A 19,902-nucleotide genomic window follows, 5' to 3' on the forward strand; every position below is an offset into this window, starting at 1 on the left:
CAACCCTCTAATCAAATGGCTGGTGGTTCTGGCAGAGGCGAGCCCCCCCTGCCCACCATGAGTCACCTCGTTCGTATCAACTCCCGTGTGGTCTGAGAGGTCCACCATGAATAACAGCGACACTCCTGTCACTGGGGAAATTCCAAGAGTTCAGAAGCTGCCTCCCAGGAGCTCAGAACAAAGACCAGCCAAGTTCTTTATTATGCAACAGTGACTCATAACTTACGCTTTACTATTCCCATGTGTATCTTTGAATTCTGATATTTTTAATGGGAGAGAAAATGAATAGATTAATTAAGGTAAGAAAAACAATAAACAGAGATCAGTTATCTTGAGGACACATAACCCAAGGGAGAATACAGTGGGCAGCCGAGAGGGCCTCCCTCTCTGTAACCTTAATTGTACCTTTTACATTTTGCTAAGGGCCGGGAGCTAGTATAATCCTTTTCAGTGCATTCTTTAGAGGTTGTTAGCTAACACCTGGGGCACATCCCATCCCCAGGTCGCTGCCTGCCTGACACCTTAGGCTGTACGTAACAAGCAACTTAAATGCCTATGAGGAAGAGAAAGTAAAATAAACATATAAACTGGGCCACCGAGTCCTGGAATCTGTGATTAGCTGCAGAAAGCATGTCCAGCTGGAAGACTTTTAAATTGAAAATTGAAAAGAAGCATAGAAAGGGTAGGGGGAGAAAAAAAGTGTGTGCTATTGAAACAAAACCGATTCCAGATTTGACTTTTTTCAAGGCGCTGCCACTTCCAGCCACCACTCCTGTTTTACCAGTGGAACCTGTTGATTAAATAATCATCATGATAAAATAGCTACCCTCGATTTAGTGCAAGTTACTGTTTTGGGTGATTTTCAAGCTGCTTTTCTAATTTAATTCTCCCTATAACCCTGTAAGGTAGCTATTATCTCTATTTTACTGAGGAAGAATTTGAGGCCCAGAGAGCAAATATATTTGCTGAGACTTTAGCCTCTGCATCCCTTTACCCTCTTAAAAATCACTGAGGACCCCCAAGAGCTTTTGTTCACATGGATTATGTCTATTGATGCCTATTAATTTCTAGTCTTTGAAATTAAAACAAAATTTTTAAATATTTACTTGCTTGTTCTTTTAACAATAACAAACTTATTGCCTGTTAATATAAATCATATCTATTTATGAACAATGACCATATTTTCCAAGAAGTGAGCGATGTGAGTGGCATTGTTGGACATTTTTGCAAATCTCTGTATCATCTGGCTTCATAGAAACAGCAGGATTCGAATATCCACTCCTACGTCCAATGTGTTGTGACATTACACATCCTATAGCCCCTGGGAAACTCCACAGTAGACTCATGAGAGAATGAGCATTGCAAAAAGGCAAGTAAGATTAGTATTGTTAAGAAGATGGTTTTGACCTCATGGACCCCTCGAAAGGGTCCTGGGGACTCCCAGAGACCAGGGACCACACTTTGAGAACCTCTGTGCTAGGCTGTCTTCCCGTCTCTTCCATTGAGTTACCATTTGGTGAATGAGGAGTGAACCGGGCCCCATGGTGCTGTTGACTGGCCTCCTGCACCAGGCCCGGCTGAGGCCCGTGTGGCACATTTCAAAGAGTTTCCATGATCCAGGCCCAGAAATTTCAGAAGGGACAAATTTGGCAAACGATATTAGAAGATTTAATTATTTATTTATTATTATTTTTTTTTACGGTACGCGGGCCTCTCACTGTTGTGTCCTCTCCCGTGGCGGAGCACAGGCTCTGGACGTGCAGGCTCAGCGGCCGTGGCTCACGGGCCCAGCCGCTCCACGGCATGTGGGATCTTCCCGGACCGGGGCACGAACCCGTGTCCCCTGCATCGGCAGGCGGACTCTCAACCACTGCGCCACCAGGGAAGCCCCTAGAAGATTTAATTTTAAAATGTTTTTACAACTGTATGGGAACTGTACACACGTTCCTTCGGCAGCCAGAAACAGTGGAACTTAGCATGTGGTTAACAAGACTGACGTAGGAAATTTCCAGATGTTGCGTTATTAGCAGTATCCAGCTAAGAGACATTTTATGAAATACCAAAATGATCAGAGTTTCATCGGTCTGGGATGCTAGCCTCAGATGCCAGATATGTGCCTTCGGCTGTAATTTACATGTGAGGCATTTCCTGAAGCTCTCTCTGACTATGTAGATAGTTTAGTTAGAAATAGGAAATCAGGGCCCTAACTTGGAGAAATAGTTTCCCAAATTCCACACAACAGTATGATCAGACTTTCTTTCATACCTCCACTCCTCCCAAACAACCTGACTCAGAAGTAACACACACACACATCTCAAAACCAGAACAAGAGCCCACACCAACTTCCTTTCCCCTCCAGCAAGACTTTCATGCTCTCAAAGACTAGGTCTTTGGAACTGGTTCCACTCCACTTTCAATGGTCATTGCTCTTTAAACTCAGCATTGCTTTGTTTGAGGACACATGGTGTTCTTCATGTTCTTACAAACAGAATTAACAGAAAATGCCCCCTGGCGAAGCGGCTAAGGTACAGTAGATTTTTGATGTCAGAAAACAGGGTTAGTTGATCCAAGCCGTGAGGAACGTCGGGAGTGTCCACAGAAACTCAACCCACCTGACTCCCTAGTCATTGCCCAGTGACTCTCCAGTGGCTTTTTCAACTGGATCAATGACTGCTTTGTTCTCCACGGGTAACCCTCCTTTTCTTTTTCTGAAGATGTGGGAGAAGGCAATCAAGCTGAGCAAAGAGTTGGCTGAGAATTATGAGAGCAAAGTATTCGACTACGAGGGCCTGGGTGATCTCCTGGTGAGTCTGGGTCAGAAGTCATCGAGCCTCTGGCAGGGGTGCTATTCGTAGTGTTTGTGAAAATGGTTTTGTAAGTTTAAAAAAGATAATTGATGTTCTTTACAATGGAAAAGTACACCTTGCTTAGAATAAAAATGAAGAGAAATGAGGTCTAAAAGCTGTTACCGCTATTTGTCCAGATTATCTTTGACAGGGGGCTCAGGATCCCTGTCTACAGCCCTCTCCTCTGTGCCTTTTGCTCCTCTGTGGACCCTCCATATCCCAGGCCCGGCACCCCTTTCCCCTCTCACGCACTCTGCCTTCCAGGAAGCCTTTCCACGTTTCAGATGTTTTCTGACATCTGTTCATCAGAATTACTTGTCCTGTGGTCCACATCCTCAGGGCTCTGCTGAATGAATGAACTGCTCATCTTTGAGCTCTGTTTTTTATGTTTATTTTCCAATTTTAAATCTTTTTTTTGTTTGTTTAAACAATTTTTGTTTTTAGTTTGTTTTCTATTGTTTCTTATTGTTTTTTATCTTGATTCTCCAGTTTTGCCTTCCTCCTGCTCCGAATGTCCCCGGACATCTCTGCTCTTACAGTCATCCCGTCCTTGTGTATTACACCTGGCTGTTGGCACTGGTCACCTATTTCAAAACAGTAAAGCGAAACAAAAATAACCTTTTCCATGCCCAGTGGGGGGGCCAACACAATATTACATTGGGTGATTTTCAGTGGAGGAGTCACAAAAGGTCAGGTCACCCATTGTCATGTAATAATTGGAGGAGATAGTTGTCAAGATCACTTTGAAAAGAATTTGCCCCTGTATGGTACCAGCTCCTGCCATCATGCAAAGAGTCACAGATGAATTTCACAAACTAAATTGAGCTGAGGCATGAGCAACGTAACAAGTTACCTCTCTAAGAAAACATTGTGATAGAATCCTTCACTGAGGTAGTGTAGTAATCACCTTGGCGCTAACCATTGTGGGAGGGACAGCTGTCAAACCCCCCCAGGTCTGGCTACCTATTTTGCTTCCTTTAAGGCTGACGCTCTATGCCCTGGTTGGGAAACCGCTCCCCACAGGAAGCATTAAAGATAGGGGTGGTACCAGTATATACAATGGAATATTAGCCATAAAAAGGAATGAAATTGGGTCATTTGTAGAGACGTGGATGGATCTAGAGACTGTCATACAGAGTGAAGTAAGTCAGAAAGAGGAAAACAGATATCATATATTAACGCATACATGGTACAGATGAACCCGTTTGCAAGGCAGAAATAGAGACAGATGTAGAGAACAAACATATGGACACTAAGGGGGGAAAGTGGCGGTGGTGGTGGTGGTGGGATGAATTGGGAGATTGGGATTGACATGTATACACTAATATGTATAAAATGGATGACTAATAAGAACCTGCTGTATAAAAATAAATAAATAAAATAAAAATTCAATTACAAAAAAAACAATAATAAGGGTGGTACCAGATTTGAAAAATAGAACACCACCACCACCTTCTGGGCACCTGTAGCTGAACCGAGGCCTTGAATCGAAACCACCTGCATGAACTGGAAAGTTCTCTCTTTCCTCATATGTCTCTGTTCCAGTGCAGCCACCCACCTGAATCTCAGAAAGTGCTTCTTAACCTTTTAGGGGTCCTGCATGTACTTCAAGAAACTGGTGAAAGCTAAACCGTCCCTCCCTCCAGAGGTGAATGCACACACATCTGTCCTTCTACACATAACTGCAAGGATTCCCAGACCCTCCCGGGCCCATTCGTAGATGCAGGTCCAAAACCACCAATCCAGGGAAAGGATAATTCTTTGGCCCAAAAGATATTTTACAAAGACCTTTCATTTCTCTCTGTTACGTGGGAAACAACAAAGCAAATAGTCTGAGCTTTTTTTTTTTTTTTTTTCCAGCGGTGCCCTTGTAACCTCCCTATGGAATGTCTTGTTTTGTTTTCCAGAAAAAAAGAGCCTCATTTTATGAGAACATCATTAAGGCAATGAGGCCTCAGCCTGAATACTTTGCTGTTGGCTACTACGGACAGGGCTTTCCTTCTTTCCTACGGGTAAGAAGCCTGAGGGTGGTCTCTCCAGCCATTAAACCCTGCAGTCTGCAGGAGGGAAGGTCTTCATTTCTTTTCCAGATGGGTCTAGCGTGTTAGCAGCTGGAGACCTCTGTTCTCACGGTGGGAGGTTAGGGAGGGAAACCACTTCCTGAGCCGCTGGTCTCTTCACCCCCCGGCCACCTCTGGTATTCTGGCAGTTCTTTTGTAAAATGACTTCTCCCAGGTGGAATGAAAAAGGGAAAAACAAAACCATTCCCTCCGCTGGTCTGCTGAGGGTCAGCCGGTGGGGGTGGGGGTGGGGGAGAAGAGTGTGGATTGATGTATCTAATTGTTTATTTTATTTCCAGCTAGAGCTAGTTTGAAAACACATATCCCCAGGACAAGACTGCAGAAGGTTCACAAAAATAAAAACAGTTTTGTTGGAAGAATGAGAAGGACCATGTTTATCTTGTTTCTCAAATTTTTTTAGAATGTAATACTGATTTTACAATCGAAAAAGCAAACCCCCCCCCAAAAAGCCCTCTTATTTTCTCCCACAGAAAAGAAGCCTCTATTACTGCTGAGCTATGTTTAAATATATATTATCTATCTTCCTTCCCCTAATTAAAAAAGAAAGAAAGAAAAAAGTGGAAAGGAAAATACATTCCTTATAGCGCCTAGTAAGGAAGTAGTTTATTCATTCATTCAGTAACTGTTTGCTTAGGGCCTACTGTGTGCCAGGCATTAGAGATACAGTGCTGATTATAATCAGATGCGGTCCTTGCTCTCATGGATTTGACAACCTGATGGGTGAGATGTTAATTAAATAATCGCACAAACAAATATGAAATCGAAACTGACCAAGACAGGAATTCTGTGCTAGATGAGTTGGTTAAGCAAGGAGTATTTACCCAAGTAAAATTAAAACCTGTGTTCGTGTAAAAATTGTACGTGATTGTTTATAGCGCTGTTACTTATAATCACTAAAGACTGGATACAGCGCACATCTCCCTCAGCTGGTGAAGGGATCAGCATAGTGTGGGAAAGCCATGCAGTGGAAAACTACTCAGGAAAAAAAGGAATAAACTCCTGATACACGTAACCACAGGGATGAATCTCAGATGTATTGTGCTGAGTAAAAGAAAGCAGTTAGACCCTAAAGGCTACATACTCTGTGATTTTATTGATACGACATTCTGGCCAAGCCAACACTTACCATAGGGATGGAGAGCAGGTCAGTGGTTATTGGGTCTGGTCAGTGGAGCCGGTGGGGCGAAGGTTGGGCTACAAAGAGACATGGGGAGATTTTAAGTGGTGATGAAACTGTGCTATCTCTTAATTGTGGTCATGGTTATGTTTGTCAAAACTTGCAGAATTTTACACTAAAAGGGGTAGATTTTTACTATGTGTCAATTATACCTGAAGTTTTTAAGAATCGGGAAAGACTTCCCAGGGAACTTCTGCTTCAGCTGAGATTTGAAAGGTGAACTGGGAGTCAGGAAGGTTAAGGGGATAGGAAAAGGCACTCCAGGCAGAGGAAACAGCAGGCAAGGTCATGGCAGGGGCTGGGAGTGGAAGACGAGTGCTGTGGGAAGAGAGGGAGCTGGGGTGAGCAGGGAAGATGAGGCAGGAAGTGAGGGAGGGGCGTGCGGGGCTTTGGGGCCACATAGCGTGTTTTGTTGGCATCCAGAGAGCAGAGGGAGCCATTGTAGATGTTTCAGTGTTGGCAAGGTCGTCTGGCTTCGGCATGGAGAATGGATGGGACGTGTATGTAGATAAGCCCCTAGAGACCATGGCAGATGTTCTGGGAAGAGATGACAGGTTGGCCTAGGGAGGTGGCTTTAGAGAGGAAGGGAAAGATTAGTGTGATGGAGACGCAGTAACAGTATTTGATGATTGATGGGATATGGCAATGAGCAAGTGGGAGGTGGTAAGAATGATTCCTGGCTCTCTGGTCTGCATAATTGGCGGGGCAGTGGATCCATCCACTAAGATGGCAACCCTGGGAAAGGGCAGAATCATGGAGGAGAGGATGAATCCACTCACTGAATAAATATTTATTGAGCTCTTATCCATATCTTATCATGAACGATAGCAAATTTAAGACCAGAACCTACTGCAGACCCATATTTATGGACCTTGCTGTAATATAGGCCAGGGGGCAGAGTCTTAAACCCAAATCCCTGAAATTGTAGAGCTTCTGTTCTGGCTTGGAGAGACAAATAAATAAATACTAAGATAAATATCTGAGTGTGTCAGATGGCCTAGAACAGCGCCTCATACAGGGTAGACACTGAGCAAGTATCGTAGAGAAAAATGCATCAGGGGAAGGTGAATGGAGAGGCAGATGGTGGGGATGGAGTTGCAATTTTAAACAGAGTGAATAGGAAAGACTTCGGTAAGAAAATGACACCTGAGCAAAACCCTGAAAGACGTGAGGGAGTAAGCCAGGCAGCTCTCAAGAGGGGGCCAGACAGTGAGAACAGCAGGTTCAAAAGACATGAGGCTGGAGATGCATGAACAAAAGGGCAGGTAGAGAACGGGCTCAGAGAGCTATGGGTACCAGATTGCAGAGGGCCTTTGGGATTTTTTTTTTTTTTTGCGGTACGCGGGCCTCTCACTGCTGTGGCCTCTCCCGTTGCTGAGCGCAGGCTCAGCGGCCATGGCTCATGGGCCCAGCCGCTCCACGGCATGTGGGATCTTCCCGGACCCGGGCACGATCCCGCGTCCCCTGCATCGGCAGGCGGACTCTCAACCACTGCACCACCAGGGAAGCCCCCTTTGGGGTCTTTATAGGTTGTTTGGTTTTAGACATACTCAATGTGAGGTAGATTTGGAACATCCAAAAAATGTGAGTCAAACATTTGCTCTATGGGTCTGGAACGCAAAGGAAAGTTCTAGGCCGGAGATAAAAGTTGGGTTATTTACGTGTCGTTAACACTGGTTGTAGATAAGGTGGCCAAGGGAGACTGGAGTAATAAGAGTAGAGGGTCTGCAGTAGGTTCTGGTCTTAAATTTGCTATCGTTCATGATAAGATATTGACAGCTACCACACTTGTTACATATGATTATTGTGTCACATGGAATAATGGTTATGAACTGGAGGACAGCAGTGGTTCCGTGAGAACAAGAAGTCTAGACTTTCAGGGTTTCCCTGGTGGCGCAGTGGTTGAGAGTCCGCCTGCCGATGCAGGGGACACGGGTTCTTGGCCCGGTCGGGGAAGATCCCACATGCCGCGGAGCGGCTGGGCCCGTGAGCCACGGCCGCTGAGCCTGCGCATCCTGAGCCTGTGCTCCGCAACGGGAGAGGCCACAACAGTGAGAGGCCCGCGTACCGCAAAGAAGTCTAGACTTTCAAGTTGAAAAATTGGGATCTAAATCATCTGCTGAGTGACTGTGATTTTGGCCCAATCACATGACCACCAAGTCTTGGTTTTCTGACCTTGAAGTTAGGGAAATAAGGCCCACGTTGCAGGGCTGGTTTGAGAATGAAATGAATAGCAGATGGGAGTGCTTTATAAACTGTACAGGCGTTTGTAGGTGTTACGTGTTGTCAGCGTGTACTGAAAAGTAGAGAATCCACATGAATTATGTAACCTAAATGCCCTTGCATGTTACGGACTGTTTCCCCAAACTCAGCATAAGATTATATCCTCTCCCCTGACCCCAAGCAGGCCTCCGTCTCTTCTGTTTTTGTCAGCGGCATCACTGTTCTTCCTGGTCCAAGGCCGTTACCTCAGAATCCTCATTGACTCTCCCATCCCTTTGCTCTTTACCAAACACCAAAGACTCAAACAGCAGTCCCTGTAGCTCCTCCTTCCCCCAAGGATTTTGCCAAGGATCCCTACAGTTGGATAGATTAGGTTGACTACACTTCCTCCTTCATCACTTTGCTCCCTCCTTCTAGAACCTCCAGTGAATTTCCAGGCCTTTGGACCATTGACCCGCCTTTCCAGGCCTTTCAGATTCCGGCTTGTCCAAGGATGTTTCTTCTACCTGCACTCTGTACTTTCTGCCTTAGGCCTTATTATTCTTCTTTTCACTTCCATGCCTGGCTGTCCTCCCCTCCCCTCCCCTCCCCTCCCCTCCCCTGTCCTCTCCTCTCCTCTCCTCTCCTCTCCTGACCCTGTCCATCCATCTGCATCCAATCAAGTCTCATGTCCTCCTGGAAACCTTTTCCTTCAGGTTGAGCTGCTTTGTACTGACCTTCTGCTTGTCTGGTTCCTTCCACAGTTATGGTCCACATCATACACTTAGCGTTTTCTTACACTCCGACCCCTTAACCCGCCACAGTTTTGCCTGAATGATGAAATTGCATAATGCATGCGTCATCCACATAAATCTTTCCCGGCTTGGAAACATTTTATCATCAATTCCAAAAGATCTGGCCATTTTCACTGCCCTCCGTGTTGAGCGTAGAAGGTATATTGCCTTCAGGGGACTTAAATTATCTAAATTATCTTACTTACTTATTTGTTTACTTGTTTTCTATTTCTCTCCACCAGAGCAGAGTTACTGTTCTGTCCCTAGCACCTGGCGTATCTCATTTGCTCGATACATACTGGTTGTGTGAATGGACAAGTGGTTTTTAAAAACATTTGACAGGACAATATGGGCCCAGATTTTAGTTAAAAAAGGATCACGTGTGGGCTTTAAATACTGAGTACTCATCTGAGTGACCATTGGAGGAGCAGGAACCTTCAAAACATGGCGACATTTGAACTTGCAACAGCTGCAAGGTGAATTTCTTCCATGCCTGGGGCCTAGAAAATTTCTTTTCAAAACATCCAATTTTATTAATTTTATTAAAGAGAAAAAGCTGCAGTTTGGAATGGAGAGAATAGTATTGAGGGAAGTTATTTTCTATGAGGCTTCAATGTGGCCATCCATGGTGATCTCCAGGATTGGCTTGGGACGGCTGTAGGTTAATCCTGTTCTCTGTTCCTGTCTCACCTGTTGTGTTGATTCGCTTCGTACTTTCGAGTTCTCTAGGCAGTGCCACTCAAAGCGCTGGTTCCCTACCTGTTACTGGATCATGATGAGAAAGGAGCTTGCACCTTAAAAGTAAATGAATGTACTTCCTTCCTTCATTGAGAATTTCTTGCCATGAAAAGTATCAGCTAAACTAAAACAGCATGCCCGGTAACATCCTGGATTTCCATTAGGGTGCAAACTCCTTATCTCCTTGTGGATCAGTGTAGGCTGTTTGCACACCAATTGTCGTCCTTGGGCCGTACTCTGAGAAACACTGCATGAAGCATTTTCATGCCTGTGACTTAACTCCACAGATAAACTGTGAGCTCTTTGGGATATGATGGTTACTGTGGGGCACATAGCAGGTGCTCCATGAGGACGTGGTGGGGGTGTTGCACTTGGTCTGGGGAGGACAGCGGCTTCCTCGGGACCAGGCTCCCCAGTTGCCCCTTCACTCTTCGTATTTAATTCTTTCCCTTGCTCTCCTGACCTGCAGAACAAGATCTTCATCTACCGGGGGAAGGAGTACGAGAGGCGAGAAGACTTCAGCCTGCGGCTGCTGACCCAGTTTCCCAACGCCGAGAAGATGGCCAGCACCACGCCCCCAGGAGAGGACATCAAGTCCTCCCCCAAGCAGCGTATCCTCATCCTGGGGTCACGGCTCAGGGGCTCTTGAACCTACAGCAGCCCCAGCCCAGCCAGAGAAGCCGAGGGTTCCATCCCATCCCTGCATGCCGATAGGTCCTGGCCTCAGACTCATTTAACCATCCTGACTCAGTGTCCCATTCTGTGTAAAAGCTTTGGGAACCTAATGTCCTTAGCTCAGGGCTATGACGTAACTAAAGGAGAGAGATGAGAAGCAAATGTTGAATATGAAGGGATGTGTGTTATAGCCACAAGCGGAGCCTGAGGCGAATAGACTTCCTGTTCTGAATTCTGGATCCTGGATAAAGAGGTGTAGCTCTTTTTGGGTAACATATAATGTCATCAAAAAACCAATTGCATGCTTTTTAAAAAATGAAGATGTTATAAAAGTAAACAGTATTCTAAAAGAGGTTGCTAAGACAGAGCTGGTGTGGCATGGTAGATAAATAAGAAAAAGGGCTCCGGAGCGTATTGCCTGGGTTCGAGTCCCAGTGCTGTCACTTACTGTGTCACTTTGGGCAACTTACTTAATTTCTCTGTACCTCAGTTTTCTCACCTGTAAAGTGGGGATGATGATCATTCTTCCCCTTGGAGTTCTTGCAAAGATTGAGTATCTGTAAAATACTAGGAACAGTGCCTGGTAAATACATAATAAAAGTTCAATATGTATTAATTATTAATTATATGTATTAATTATTGTAATTAATATGTGTTAATTATAATATAATAATTAATTATATAATATATATTATATAATTATATTATAATTATATATAATTATAAATATTATTATAATAATTAATTATTATATTAATTATTATTGGTCAGTAGCTATAGAAAGATACACAGCAATGATAGATCAGTAGGCAGACCTGCCTTTCAGAGGAGAGTGGAGTGGCCTCTTAACACAGTGGATGCTTGGAAAAGAAAGGTTTTCTGGGAAAAATTGTTTCAGTTGTAGGGATTCAGTAAATGCTTGCGGGGCCTCCTTGGGATGGGATGAAAAGAGGTCTTCATGAATTGGATGTAGAAACAGGAGTCCCAGAGTCACGTCTGCATAGCCAATTTACCTTGGCAAGTTGCTTAGTTTCTCCAGGCCTTGGTTTTCTCATCTATAAAGTGTGAGGGGAGCTCTGTTTCTCCCAAATATCTAATAGCATTTCTGTGAAGATCAAATTAAAAAGATCATTTATGTGAAAACGTTTTGTAAGCTATAATAGCTTAAGGCATAGCCCAGTGGTTCTCAGATTTTATTATACTTAAGAATCACCATGGAGAGATTCTAATTCAGCAGCTGTGAATTCTAATTCTGCATTTTGAGTAAATCTCCAGGTGATTCTGGTGCCAGTGGATGGCACTCTTCACGTTGGGAAATACTGGGAGTGAATGTTAGGTCTAGACCCAGTGCCTTAAATTCTAGTTTCAATGCTATAAATTTGGAAGCATTGTTGGTAAAGGCAAAAAAAAGTCATGCCTAAGATCAGATCATTAAGTGAGAGAGGGAGACCTTCCCCCTGAGCTGGGTTTGACGTCTGACTTCATTTATCAGTTGTGTGATCTGGGCTTTCTCAGACCCTCAGATTCTTCATCTGTAAAGGGGATTAATATCCACCTGGAAATTGTTGTGTTTATTGGAGATAACATATTCAAAGCACCTATTACAGTGCCTGGCTCTGGTACTTGGTAAACAGTATCCAAAGATAACAAGAAATTCCTGTTGCCCGGGATAACATATTCAAAGCACCTATTACAGTGCCTGGCTCTGGTACTTGGTAAACAAATGGTATCCAGAGATAACAAGAAATTCCTATTGCCCGGGCTCTGGAATCTGGCTAATTCAGAGGGATGATTGTCCAAAAGAAATGATTTTAGATAATTGCCAGTCACCTGTTTTCCTGAAATTTCATTAATGTCTGTTTCCCTAAGACAAGGTTGTTTGCCACGTGTCTGACCAAAAAATGTCCCAAGATTATGACTTAATAAGGCATTTTGGCAATATCTGAGGGAAGCCCGTTTTCAATGCGGTCCTGGCATTTGGTTCAAAGGAATGATTGGTGTGGGTACCATTTCCATCGGTAAAGCAGGAGGAACAGGTGGTCCTTTTTGCCGTGACAGCTTAGTGGCCCAGCCCTTTTCCTTCCTTAACGAGCTCCTCAGACATGCAGTGTTTCACCGTAAAGCCAGTGATGAGCCTGCCGCCCAGCTACAAAGATAAACCAGTTCCAGAGCAGATCTTAAAGTAAGTGGGTTTTTTGGTTTGTTTTTTAAACCATGTGTCTCACACACTTCTTTATATAGAAGTCTATCAAAATTCATTAGAGTTTGGAAGACCTCCTGTTGTCTTCGTCCATTGGGTCTGCCGTAACAGAAGATCACAGACTGGGTGGCTCATAAACAACAGAAATTTATTTCTCACATTTTTGGAGGCTGAGAAGTCCAAGATCAAGGCACTGGCGGATTCAGTGTCTGGTGAGGGCCTTCTTCCTGGTTCGTAGGTGATCATCTTCTCACTGTGTCCTCACATGGTGGGAGGGGTGAGGGAGTTCTGTGGGGCCTCTTTTTTAATAAGGGCACTAACCACGTTCATGAGGGCTCCACCATCATGAGCTAATCACCACCCAAAAAGCCCACTTCCTAACACCATCACATTGGGCATTAGGAATTCAGTATAGGCATTTGGGGGACAAATATTCAGACCATAACAACTGTCCCTTCCATTTCCAGTATAAGATGAGAGCTTGGTAACTCAAGGGATTTGGAGATTTCTTTTTTTTTAAGCAGAGGGAAGGAAATTGAGAATTTTACTCTTAGGTTTCAGATCCCCTAGTTCTTTTTTCCACTCAGAAGGATTCACTGGCCAGTAGCGACTGACCTCACCTGGCCTTCAGTCAGTGAGTTCCCCTATGATTGAACTCCTTCTCCTGAGAAGCTAAAATGCTACTAGGATTGATAGAACTGTTAGAAAACTATGCAAATGAGATCACAAACACGGACATAAATCCATATGCCTTTCAAAATTGTGAGCTGTGAGATAGATTCATCAATAATAAAACTAAGATGTGCAATAAAATCAAATTCCGGGGACTTCCCTGCCAGTCCAGTGGTTAAGACTTCATGTTCCCACTGCAGGGGGGCACGGGTTCAATCCCTGGTTGGGGAACTAAGATCCTGCATGCCACGTGGCATGGCCAAAAAAGTTTTAAAAAAATCAAATTCTGCATCATCTCCAGCCTTCATCGTGGAGACTATGTCAGTTTTGAGGTAGTTTAGTGGATAAGACTCAGTCCATGTAAGATGTGTCTCAGGTTTTGTTGGAGCAGTGCTTATTGTAAGAAAGAAATGAAAGCATATGGCTGTGTCTTTCCCAGCTACTACAGAGCCAATGAAGTACAGCAGTTCAGATATTCTCGGCCGTTCCGGAAAGGAGAAAAGGATCCCGACAATGAGTTTGCTGTGAGTCCACCACGTTCATCCTCTGAAACAAGATGAAATGGACATCAAAAATGGAGGCCTTCCATTCAACCAGCATCTACAGCAGAAATGATGGCAGCCCTGGAGATAGAGTTTCCGTGTGCTTATTACCTAGTCAGCAGACTGTTGTCTCAGTGGAAAACTCTAGACTAGTGATCCAGGAACTGGGCTCCACGCCTGGGCCTGCCACCCATGACCTTGATTTGAGCATGTCACACCTCTCTGCACCTCAAATTTCCCATCAAAAAGGGTGACGGAGCCCCAGTAGATAATTCCTTTCTGCTTTAAACACTTAGAATCCCTAAAGTTTGGGAGAAAGTATGGCCCATTCACTAAGGAGGCATTGAAAATAAAATCTCTAGATAACCAACAAGGACCTACTGTAGAGCACAGGGAACTCTGCTCAATATTCTGTAATAACCTAAATGGGAAAAGAATTTGGAAAAGAATAGATACATGTATATGTATAACTGAATCACTTTGCTGTACACCTGAAACTAAATCAAGTATGCTCTGATATGAAATAATTTTAATTTTTATTTATTTAAAAAAATTTAAAAAAGAGAGTATCATAAACCTGGGAGTTTTGCTGTTTTGCCTGAGAACTGACCACCATTTCCTACTTTCCTTCCTTCCACCAGACCATGTGGATTGAAAGGACCACGTATACGACTGCCTATACCTTCCCTGGGATTCTCAAGTGGTTTGAAGTCAAACAGATTTCAACAGTAAGTCATCTGAAAGTGGAACTCAGAAAACTCTTTCTGTCTCCAAACAGAATGAGAGCCTTTGTTAAGTTCCCCCTCCAGTTCTCACTAGCTCCTCTGGCCCACTTTATTTTCCAAAAGAGAAATAAAAGACATGCTTGTAGAATAGAACTCCTTTGTCAAACTGATGTTACAACACCAACCCTAAAGATTACTCCCAGTGAATGGCTCTTTTATGACCCAATGGGTGTTGTCTCCTCAAGGATCCTGCCTGTGCCCAAAAACATTTTTGGAATTCCTCCTTTGAGTTTCCTATCAATCACATTCTTCCCTCCAAGAACACTTCCTCTTATTTTCAGCTAGTCACATCACCATTCATCCTAGACTCTTCCATCTTCATCACTCCCCAAAGCTGTTTGTTTTACCTCTTTAATAGTTATTAAATCTGTTTTAGTTTTCTTCCCCCAGCCCTCCTGCTGAGGTACCCTGTTTCTAATCCCTCATTCATCTCTGGTTGATGCCATTGAAAAAGCCTTCTGATTGGCCTCCCTGCATTGGCTTCTTAGGTCCATTTTCCTCTCTGCCTCAGAGTGTGAATTCCATAGTGAAAACCTGGCTGTATCATTCTCATGCTTAAAACCTTGCTGTGGCTCCCCAATGCCTAGACTAGAAAGCCCATGCTCCTAGCACATGCGTACAGGGTCTGTGTGACTAAGCCCTTCCACTTCATCTTCTATGGAATCTACTGGAAATAAATTGCTCATTCCATGCTATGTCAACCCTCTCTGACATTTTCTCTGCCCAGCATGCCCTCTGACCACTTCTCAACCTAACTCCCATTGAGATGTAGTTTAGGTACCAGCTTCTCCAGGAAGCCATCTCTGAAACTCCCAAGCTGGGTTAGATGCCCTTTCTCTCTGCGCTGTCACAACCTTGACTTATTTCTAAAGAGTTACCTACCATGCTTACATATCTTGAAACCTCCCCACCCTGACCCTGTGAAAACCGTATGCTCCTTCCAGCCATGAATTATATCTTAATCGCTTTTGTAACAATGGTGCATAGCAGAGTACTTGCCTGAAATAAGTAATCAAGAAATACGTCTTGAACAAATCTGAAGTTTGATGTGTTCCATACCACTAGTGATAAATTATTATTCTTAAGTATGAACATGGTTTTGGACAGAGTCTTTTGGAATCCATTCTGGAGTAGGAGATCATGCTGGTTGATCAGGGTAAAATGAAGAAGGACACAATTTTTCTTGAATCTGGTTTGGAAGACATTTCCACAGGAGGAGCGCTCTGAATCTGCATTGCATCTCATTTCATTCGCATCCAAAGTCCAGCTTGAATATTCTAATGCATCCTATTATTTCTGACTTCCATAAACCGTAGAACGCATACTAAGCAGACTTAATATATGGTCTGAACGTGTGACTTCCGAGATCACTTACCTTTTCTTACGGAAGGAGCATCAAACCTCTTCCCAGTGAACGTTTTTGGTGTGCAGAGGTGTCTTCGGTCAGATATATTGCTCCTCTGTTGTCATTGATCTTCTCAAAAATCTGTAAGAAAGATTTGCCCAAGAAAAAAACATCATTACAGCTCCAATTTTATCTTCTCAAAATTTCCATAGACACTTTGCTCCAAGAAATAATCATTACCATAGCTCCAGTTTTTAAATCATCCTTGGACTTTCTGAGATTTTAAATTGCTTATTTAGCAGCTTACCAACACCATTTCAAGTAAATGTGCTATCCTTATTAATAAACATGACCCCGGGACTTGCCTGGCGGTCCAGTGGTTAGGACTCTGCGCTTCCACTGCAGGGGGCACAGGTTCTATCCCTGGTCGGGGAACTAAGATCCCGCGTGCCGCTCGGTGCAGCCAAAAAGAAAAAAAAAAGTGACTTTGACAAGGAAAACATCGCTCCTCCATAGCTTGGTGGGAATTGTATGCCTTGGGCGGGGAAGACCTAGGCTTTTTCCAGTCTTGGCTGTGGAACTCAGCATCTCTCCTCTGTCACAGGAAGAAATCAGTCCTCTGGAGAATGCCATTGAAACCATGGAACTCACCAATGAGAAGATCAGCAACTGTGTCCAGCAGCACGCCTGGGACCGGTCCCTCTCCGTGCATCCCCTCTCCATGCTGCTCAGTGGCATCGTGGACCCGGCTGTCATGGGGGGCTACTCCAACTATGAGAAGGTGGGCTGCGTCCCGGGAACCCCACGGGGCCACCAGGTGTGGCGTGTCTCTCCTGCTTTCTCCAGTGGCAGCTGGTGAATTCGTTTCCTACAACTTCTCTGAGAGATTTTCATTCTCCCCACTTTGTGAATGGGCAAATGAAATTAATGACAGGCTTCTCCCTGACCTCATACCTGCTAGACACCATCAGCCACCCAGCCAGGGTTAGGCCACTGTCTGGTAGAGTCACCGAAAGATCCATCTGATAGACCTCTGGTTGGTTCACCAGCTGTGAATTCCCTTCCCACTCCCTCTCTCCCCTGGAAGGTAGAAGGCACACAAGTGGACCCCAGACCTGAGGATGCCCTGGAAGGGAAGCAGCATCTGTGGGAAACAGAGCCACGCTCTATTGGGAACCCTGACATGGTGTGCCATTGGTTGTATGGACAAACGCTGGCCCTGGCTCTGCAATTAAATTAATTCAGCTAAGTGTCGTATCTGTTACTCTGGAAAAACATGAATGGAATGCTCATCCCATGGGACTCATTGCATAGGGTCTGGAGGTAGCATCACTTAAAGTGGAGGTAATGCATTCAGTAGAATTTGGTTACATATAATCAATAGAAGCAGGATTTTTAATTGCTAGGTATGTTTTCAGTGGCTAAATAATTTGGGGGTCCTCCCCTTGAGTATAAATAAACAGGTTACACCCCTGTTGAGAAACATGGAGAGTGAGTGGGAAGAAAAGGAGATGGATGGGAAAGATGAGAAAGGTTAACTGGGCTGATTCTCTTATTCCCATTTGTACACAATGTCCTGGGAAGAGCAGGGGCTTCAGAATCAGTCACTCTTATGACCCAGTTCTGGCTTCCCATTGGCCACTGTGTGCTCTTGGGGGGGATACTTAATCTCTCTGAGCTCCAGTTTTCATATTTGAAAAAAGTAAGGAAAATACATAACTGACAGGAGTGACGTGGGGCTTAAGGGAGACCTCCTGTATATGAGGAACATCATATGACCCCTGCCATGTAGTGGTGGCTTGATCAGGGTCGGTTTTCTTCCTGTCTACTTGGAACAGAATGTGTGATTTGAGTGTTCTTTTTTATTTTTTTTTGGCATGAGGGATCTTAGTTCCCCAACCAGGGGTGGAACCCGCGCCCCCTGCCTTGGAATCACGGAGTCTCAACCAGTGCTCAAACCAGGGATGTCCCAGTTTGAGTGTTGTTGATGAGTGGGGCTTACCAGTGCTACAGTGATCGTCTTTCTTCTGTCGTCTCTTCAACCTCTCAACCTTTTTTTTAGTCTTCTTAGTCTCAGCAGCTGGGAAAGCACCAGAGGAACTCTGGTTTGCCGATGTTAGGTTTCAGTAATAATTTCTAGTGTTATAATGGAATTTAATACTAGGGCCAGAATACAATACTTTTTTAATGCTGTAATGATTTCAGTGTGTATTTTTCCCTATAAGCTATCTGGTACTAATTTTGATGTGTCTTTCCAAGTATTCATTTTTTTTTCAGAATGCTCCTGAACTCTGATTTATATACGCCAGTATCTGTGACTATTATATATATATATATATATATATATATATATATATATATTTAATTATTATTATTATTTTTTTTTGTGGTACGCGGGCCTCTCACTGCTGTGGCCTCTCCCGTTGCGGAGCACAGGCTCCGGACGCGCAGGCTCAGCGGCCATGGCTCACGGGCCCAACCGCTCCGCGGCACGTGGGATCTTCCCGGACCCAGGCACGAACCCGCGTCCCCTGCATCAGCAGGCGGCCTCTCAACCACTGCGCCACCAGGGAAGCCCCTATTATATAATTTTATCTTCTAATTAAAATTTTAAAAAAAGGGAAGAAAAGGAAGGATATATAAACAAATTTATTTCAGCAACTTTTAAAGACTGTTAGTTTTTACTTTTAATTAATATGTATGACTTTGTACATTTCTAAACATAAGAAAAAGGTAAACTCATTGATCACCTTGAACTATTGCAATCGGGTCGGGAATCCATCATTACCTACTTGATACAGGTGACCTATTTTAAGGCCGCTCTTTAATCAGCGCCTGAGTGATCGGAACACAGGAGGTGTGTGCAGTAATTCATCAGCCCTTTCTGTTCTGAGGCAGGACTCTGCTAGAAAAACTAATTTCAGGGGACTCTGCTCTGATGTTCCCTGACTCATCTGATGCTTTGGGAATTTCAGTGCATTTTATCAGAGGTCAAAAAATTTTTTTAACTTTCAAATTTAAACCGCGTGTATTTTGAAAGGTAAAGGTGGCTGAAGATTTAAGCAAATCCTATGTTTTCATTTATATTGACAGCCCCTGTAAATATGAATCTGCCAGCATGGGCTGCTCTGGAAATGTGCTGTCCTGTTTCCTTTGTGTGATGCGTGGATTCCATATATTTATATTCTCTGTTGCACTCGTTTTCTAGGGCTGCCATAACAAAGTACCACAGACAGAGTGACTTAAAACAATGGGAATTGATTGTCTCACAGTTCTGGGGTCCAGTAGTCTGAAATCAAGATGTCAGCAGCGTTGATTCCCTCTGAGGCCGCTGAGGAAGAGTCTACTCCCTGCTTCTCTCCTGGCTTCTGTGGGTTGCTGGCAACCTTTGGTATCCCTTGCCTTGTAGATGACTGTCTTCTCCTTGGCTTTTCTCATGATGTTCTCTCTGTGTACATGTGTCTGTCTCCTCATATCCCCTTTTTGCAAGGACACCGGTCAGATTGGATTAGGGGTCCATCCTACTCTCATGTGACCTCATCTTAACTAATTACCTCTGCAACAAGTCTGTGTCCATCTAAGGTCACATTCTGAGGTCCCAGGGCTTAGGACTTCAACCTATGAATTTGGGGGTTGGGGGGACACAGTTTAACCCATAACATCTTCCCACAAAGTAAAGCGTTTGCACATATTCTGTTTTCCACACAAAATGGGCTGATCCCTTTTATAACTGTATCCTGTAGTTTCAGGAGCTCTTGGGTTTCATGTGATGGGGTGGTGGTTTTCCTACTAGTGAAGCAAAAGAGTGAAGGGGAGCTTTGAAGGCTAGTCTTCAAAAGCACTCT

At 44.1% G+C, this 19,902-nt stretch overlaps 1 protein-coding gene across 1 annotated transcript in view; it reads left to right on the forward strand.

Annotated features, from left to right (window-relative positions):
- Window positions 1-19,902, forward strand: part of DOCK5 (dedicator of cytokinesis 5) — a gene marked incomplete at its 5' end in the record, with an annotated part of 211,157 nt that overhangs the window by 175,358 nt on the left and 15,897 nt on the right. The window contains 7 exons of the mRNA XM_082656932.1: window positions 2,715-2,804; window positions 4,754-4,858; window positions 10,308-10,449; window positions 12,614-12,695; window positions 13,825-13,909; window positions 14,569-14,655; window positions 16,662-16,838. Coding sequence (XP_082513058.1) covers window positions 2,715-2,804; window positions 4,754-4,858; window positions 10,308-10,449; window positions 12,614-12,695; window positions 13,825-13,909; window positions 14,569-14,655; window positions 16,662-16,838 — 768 coding nt within the window. The remainder of the gene's footprint in view (window positions 1-2,714; window positions 2,805-4,753; window positions 4,859-10,307; window positions 10,450-12,613; window positions 12,696-13,824; window positions 13,910-14,568; window positions 14,656-16,661; window positions 16,839-19,902) is intronic.

This window comes from Grampus griseus (genome assembly GCF_964374135.1).
Source record: "Grampus griseus genome assembly, chromosome: 6".
In the NCBI taxonomy this organism is placed as follows: domain Eukaryota; kingdom Metazoa; phylum Chordata; class Mammalia; order Artiodactyla; family Delphinidae; genus Grampus; species Grampus griseus.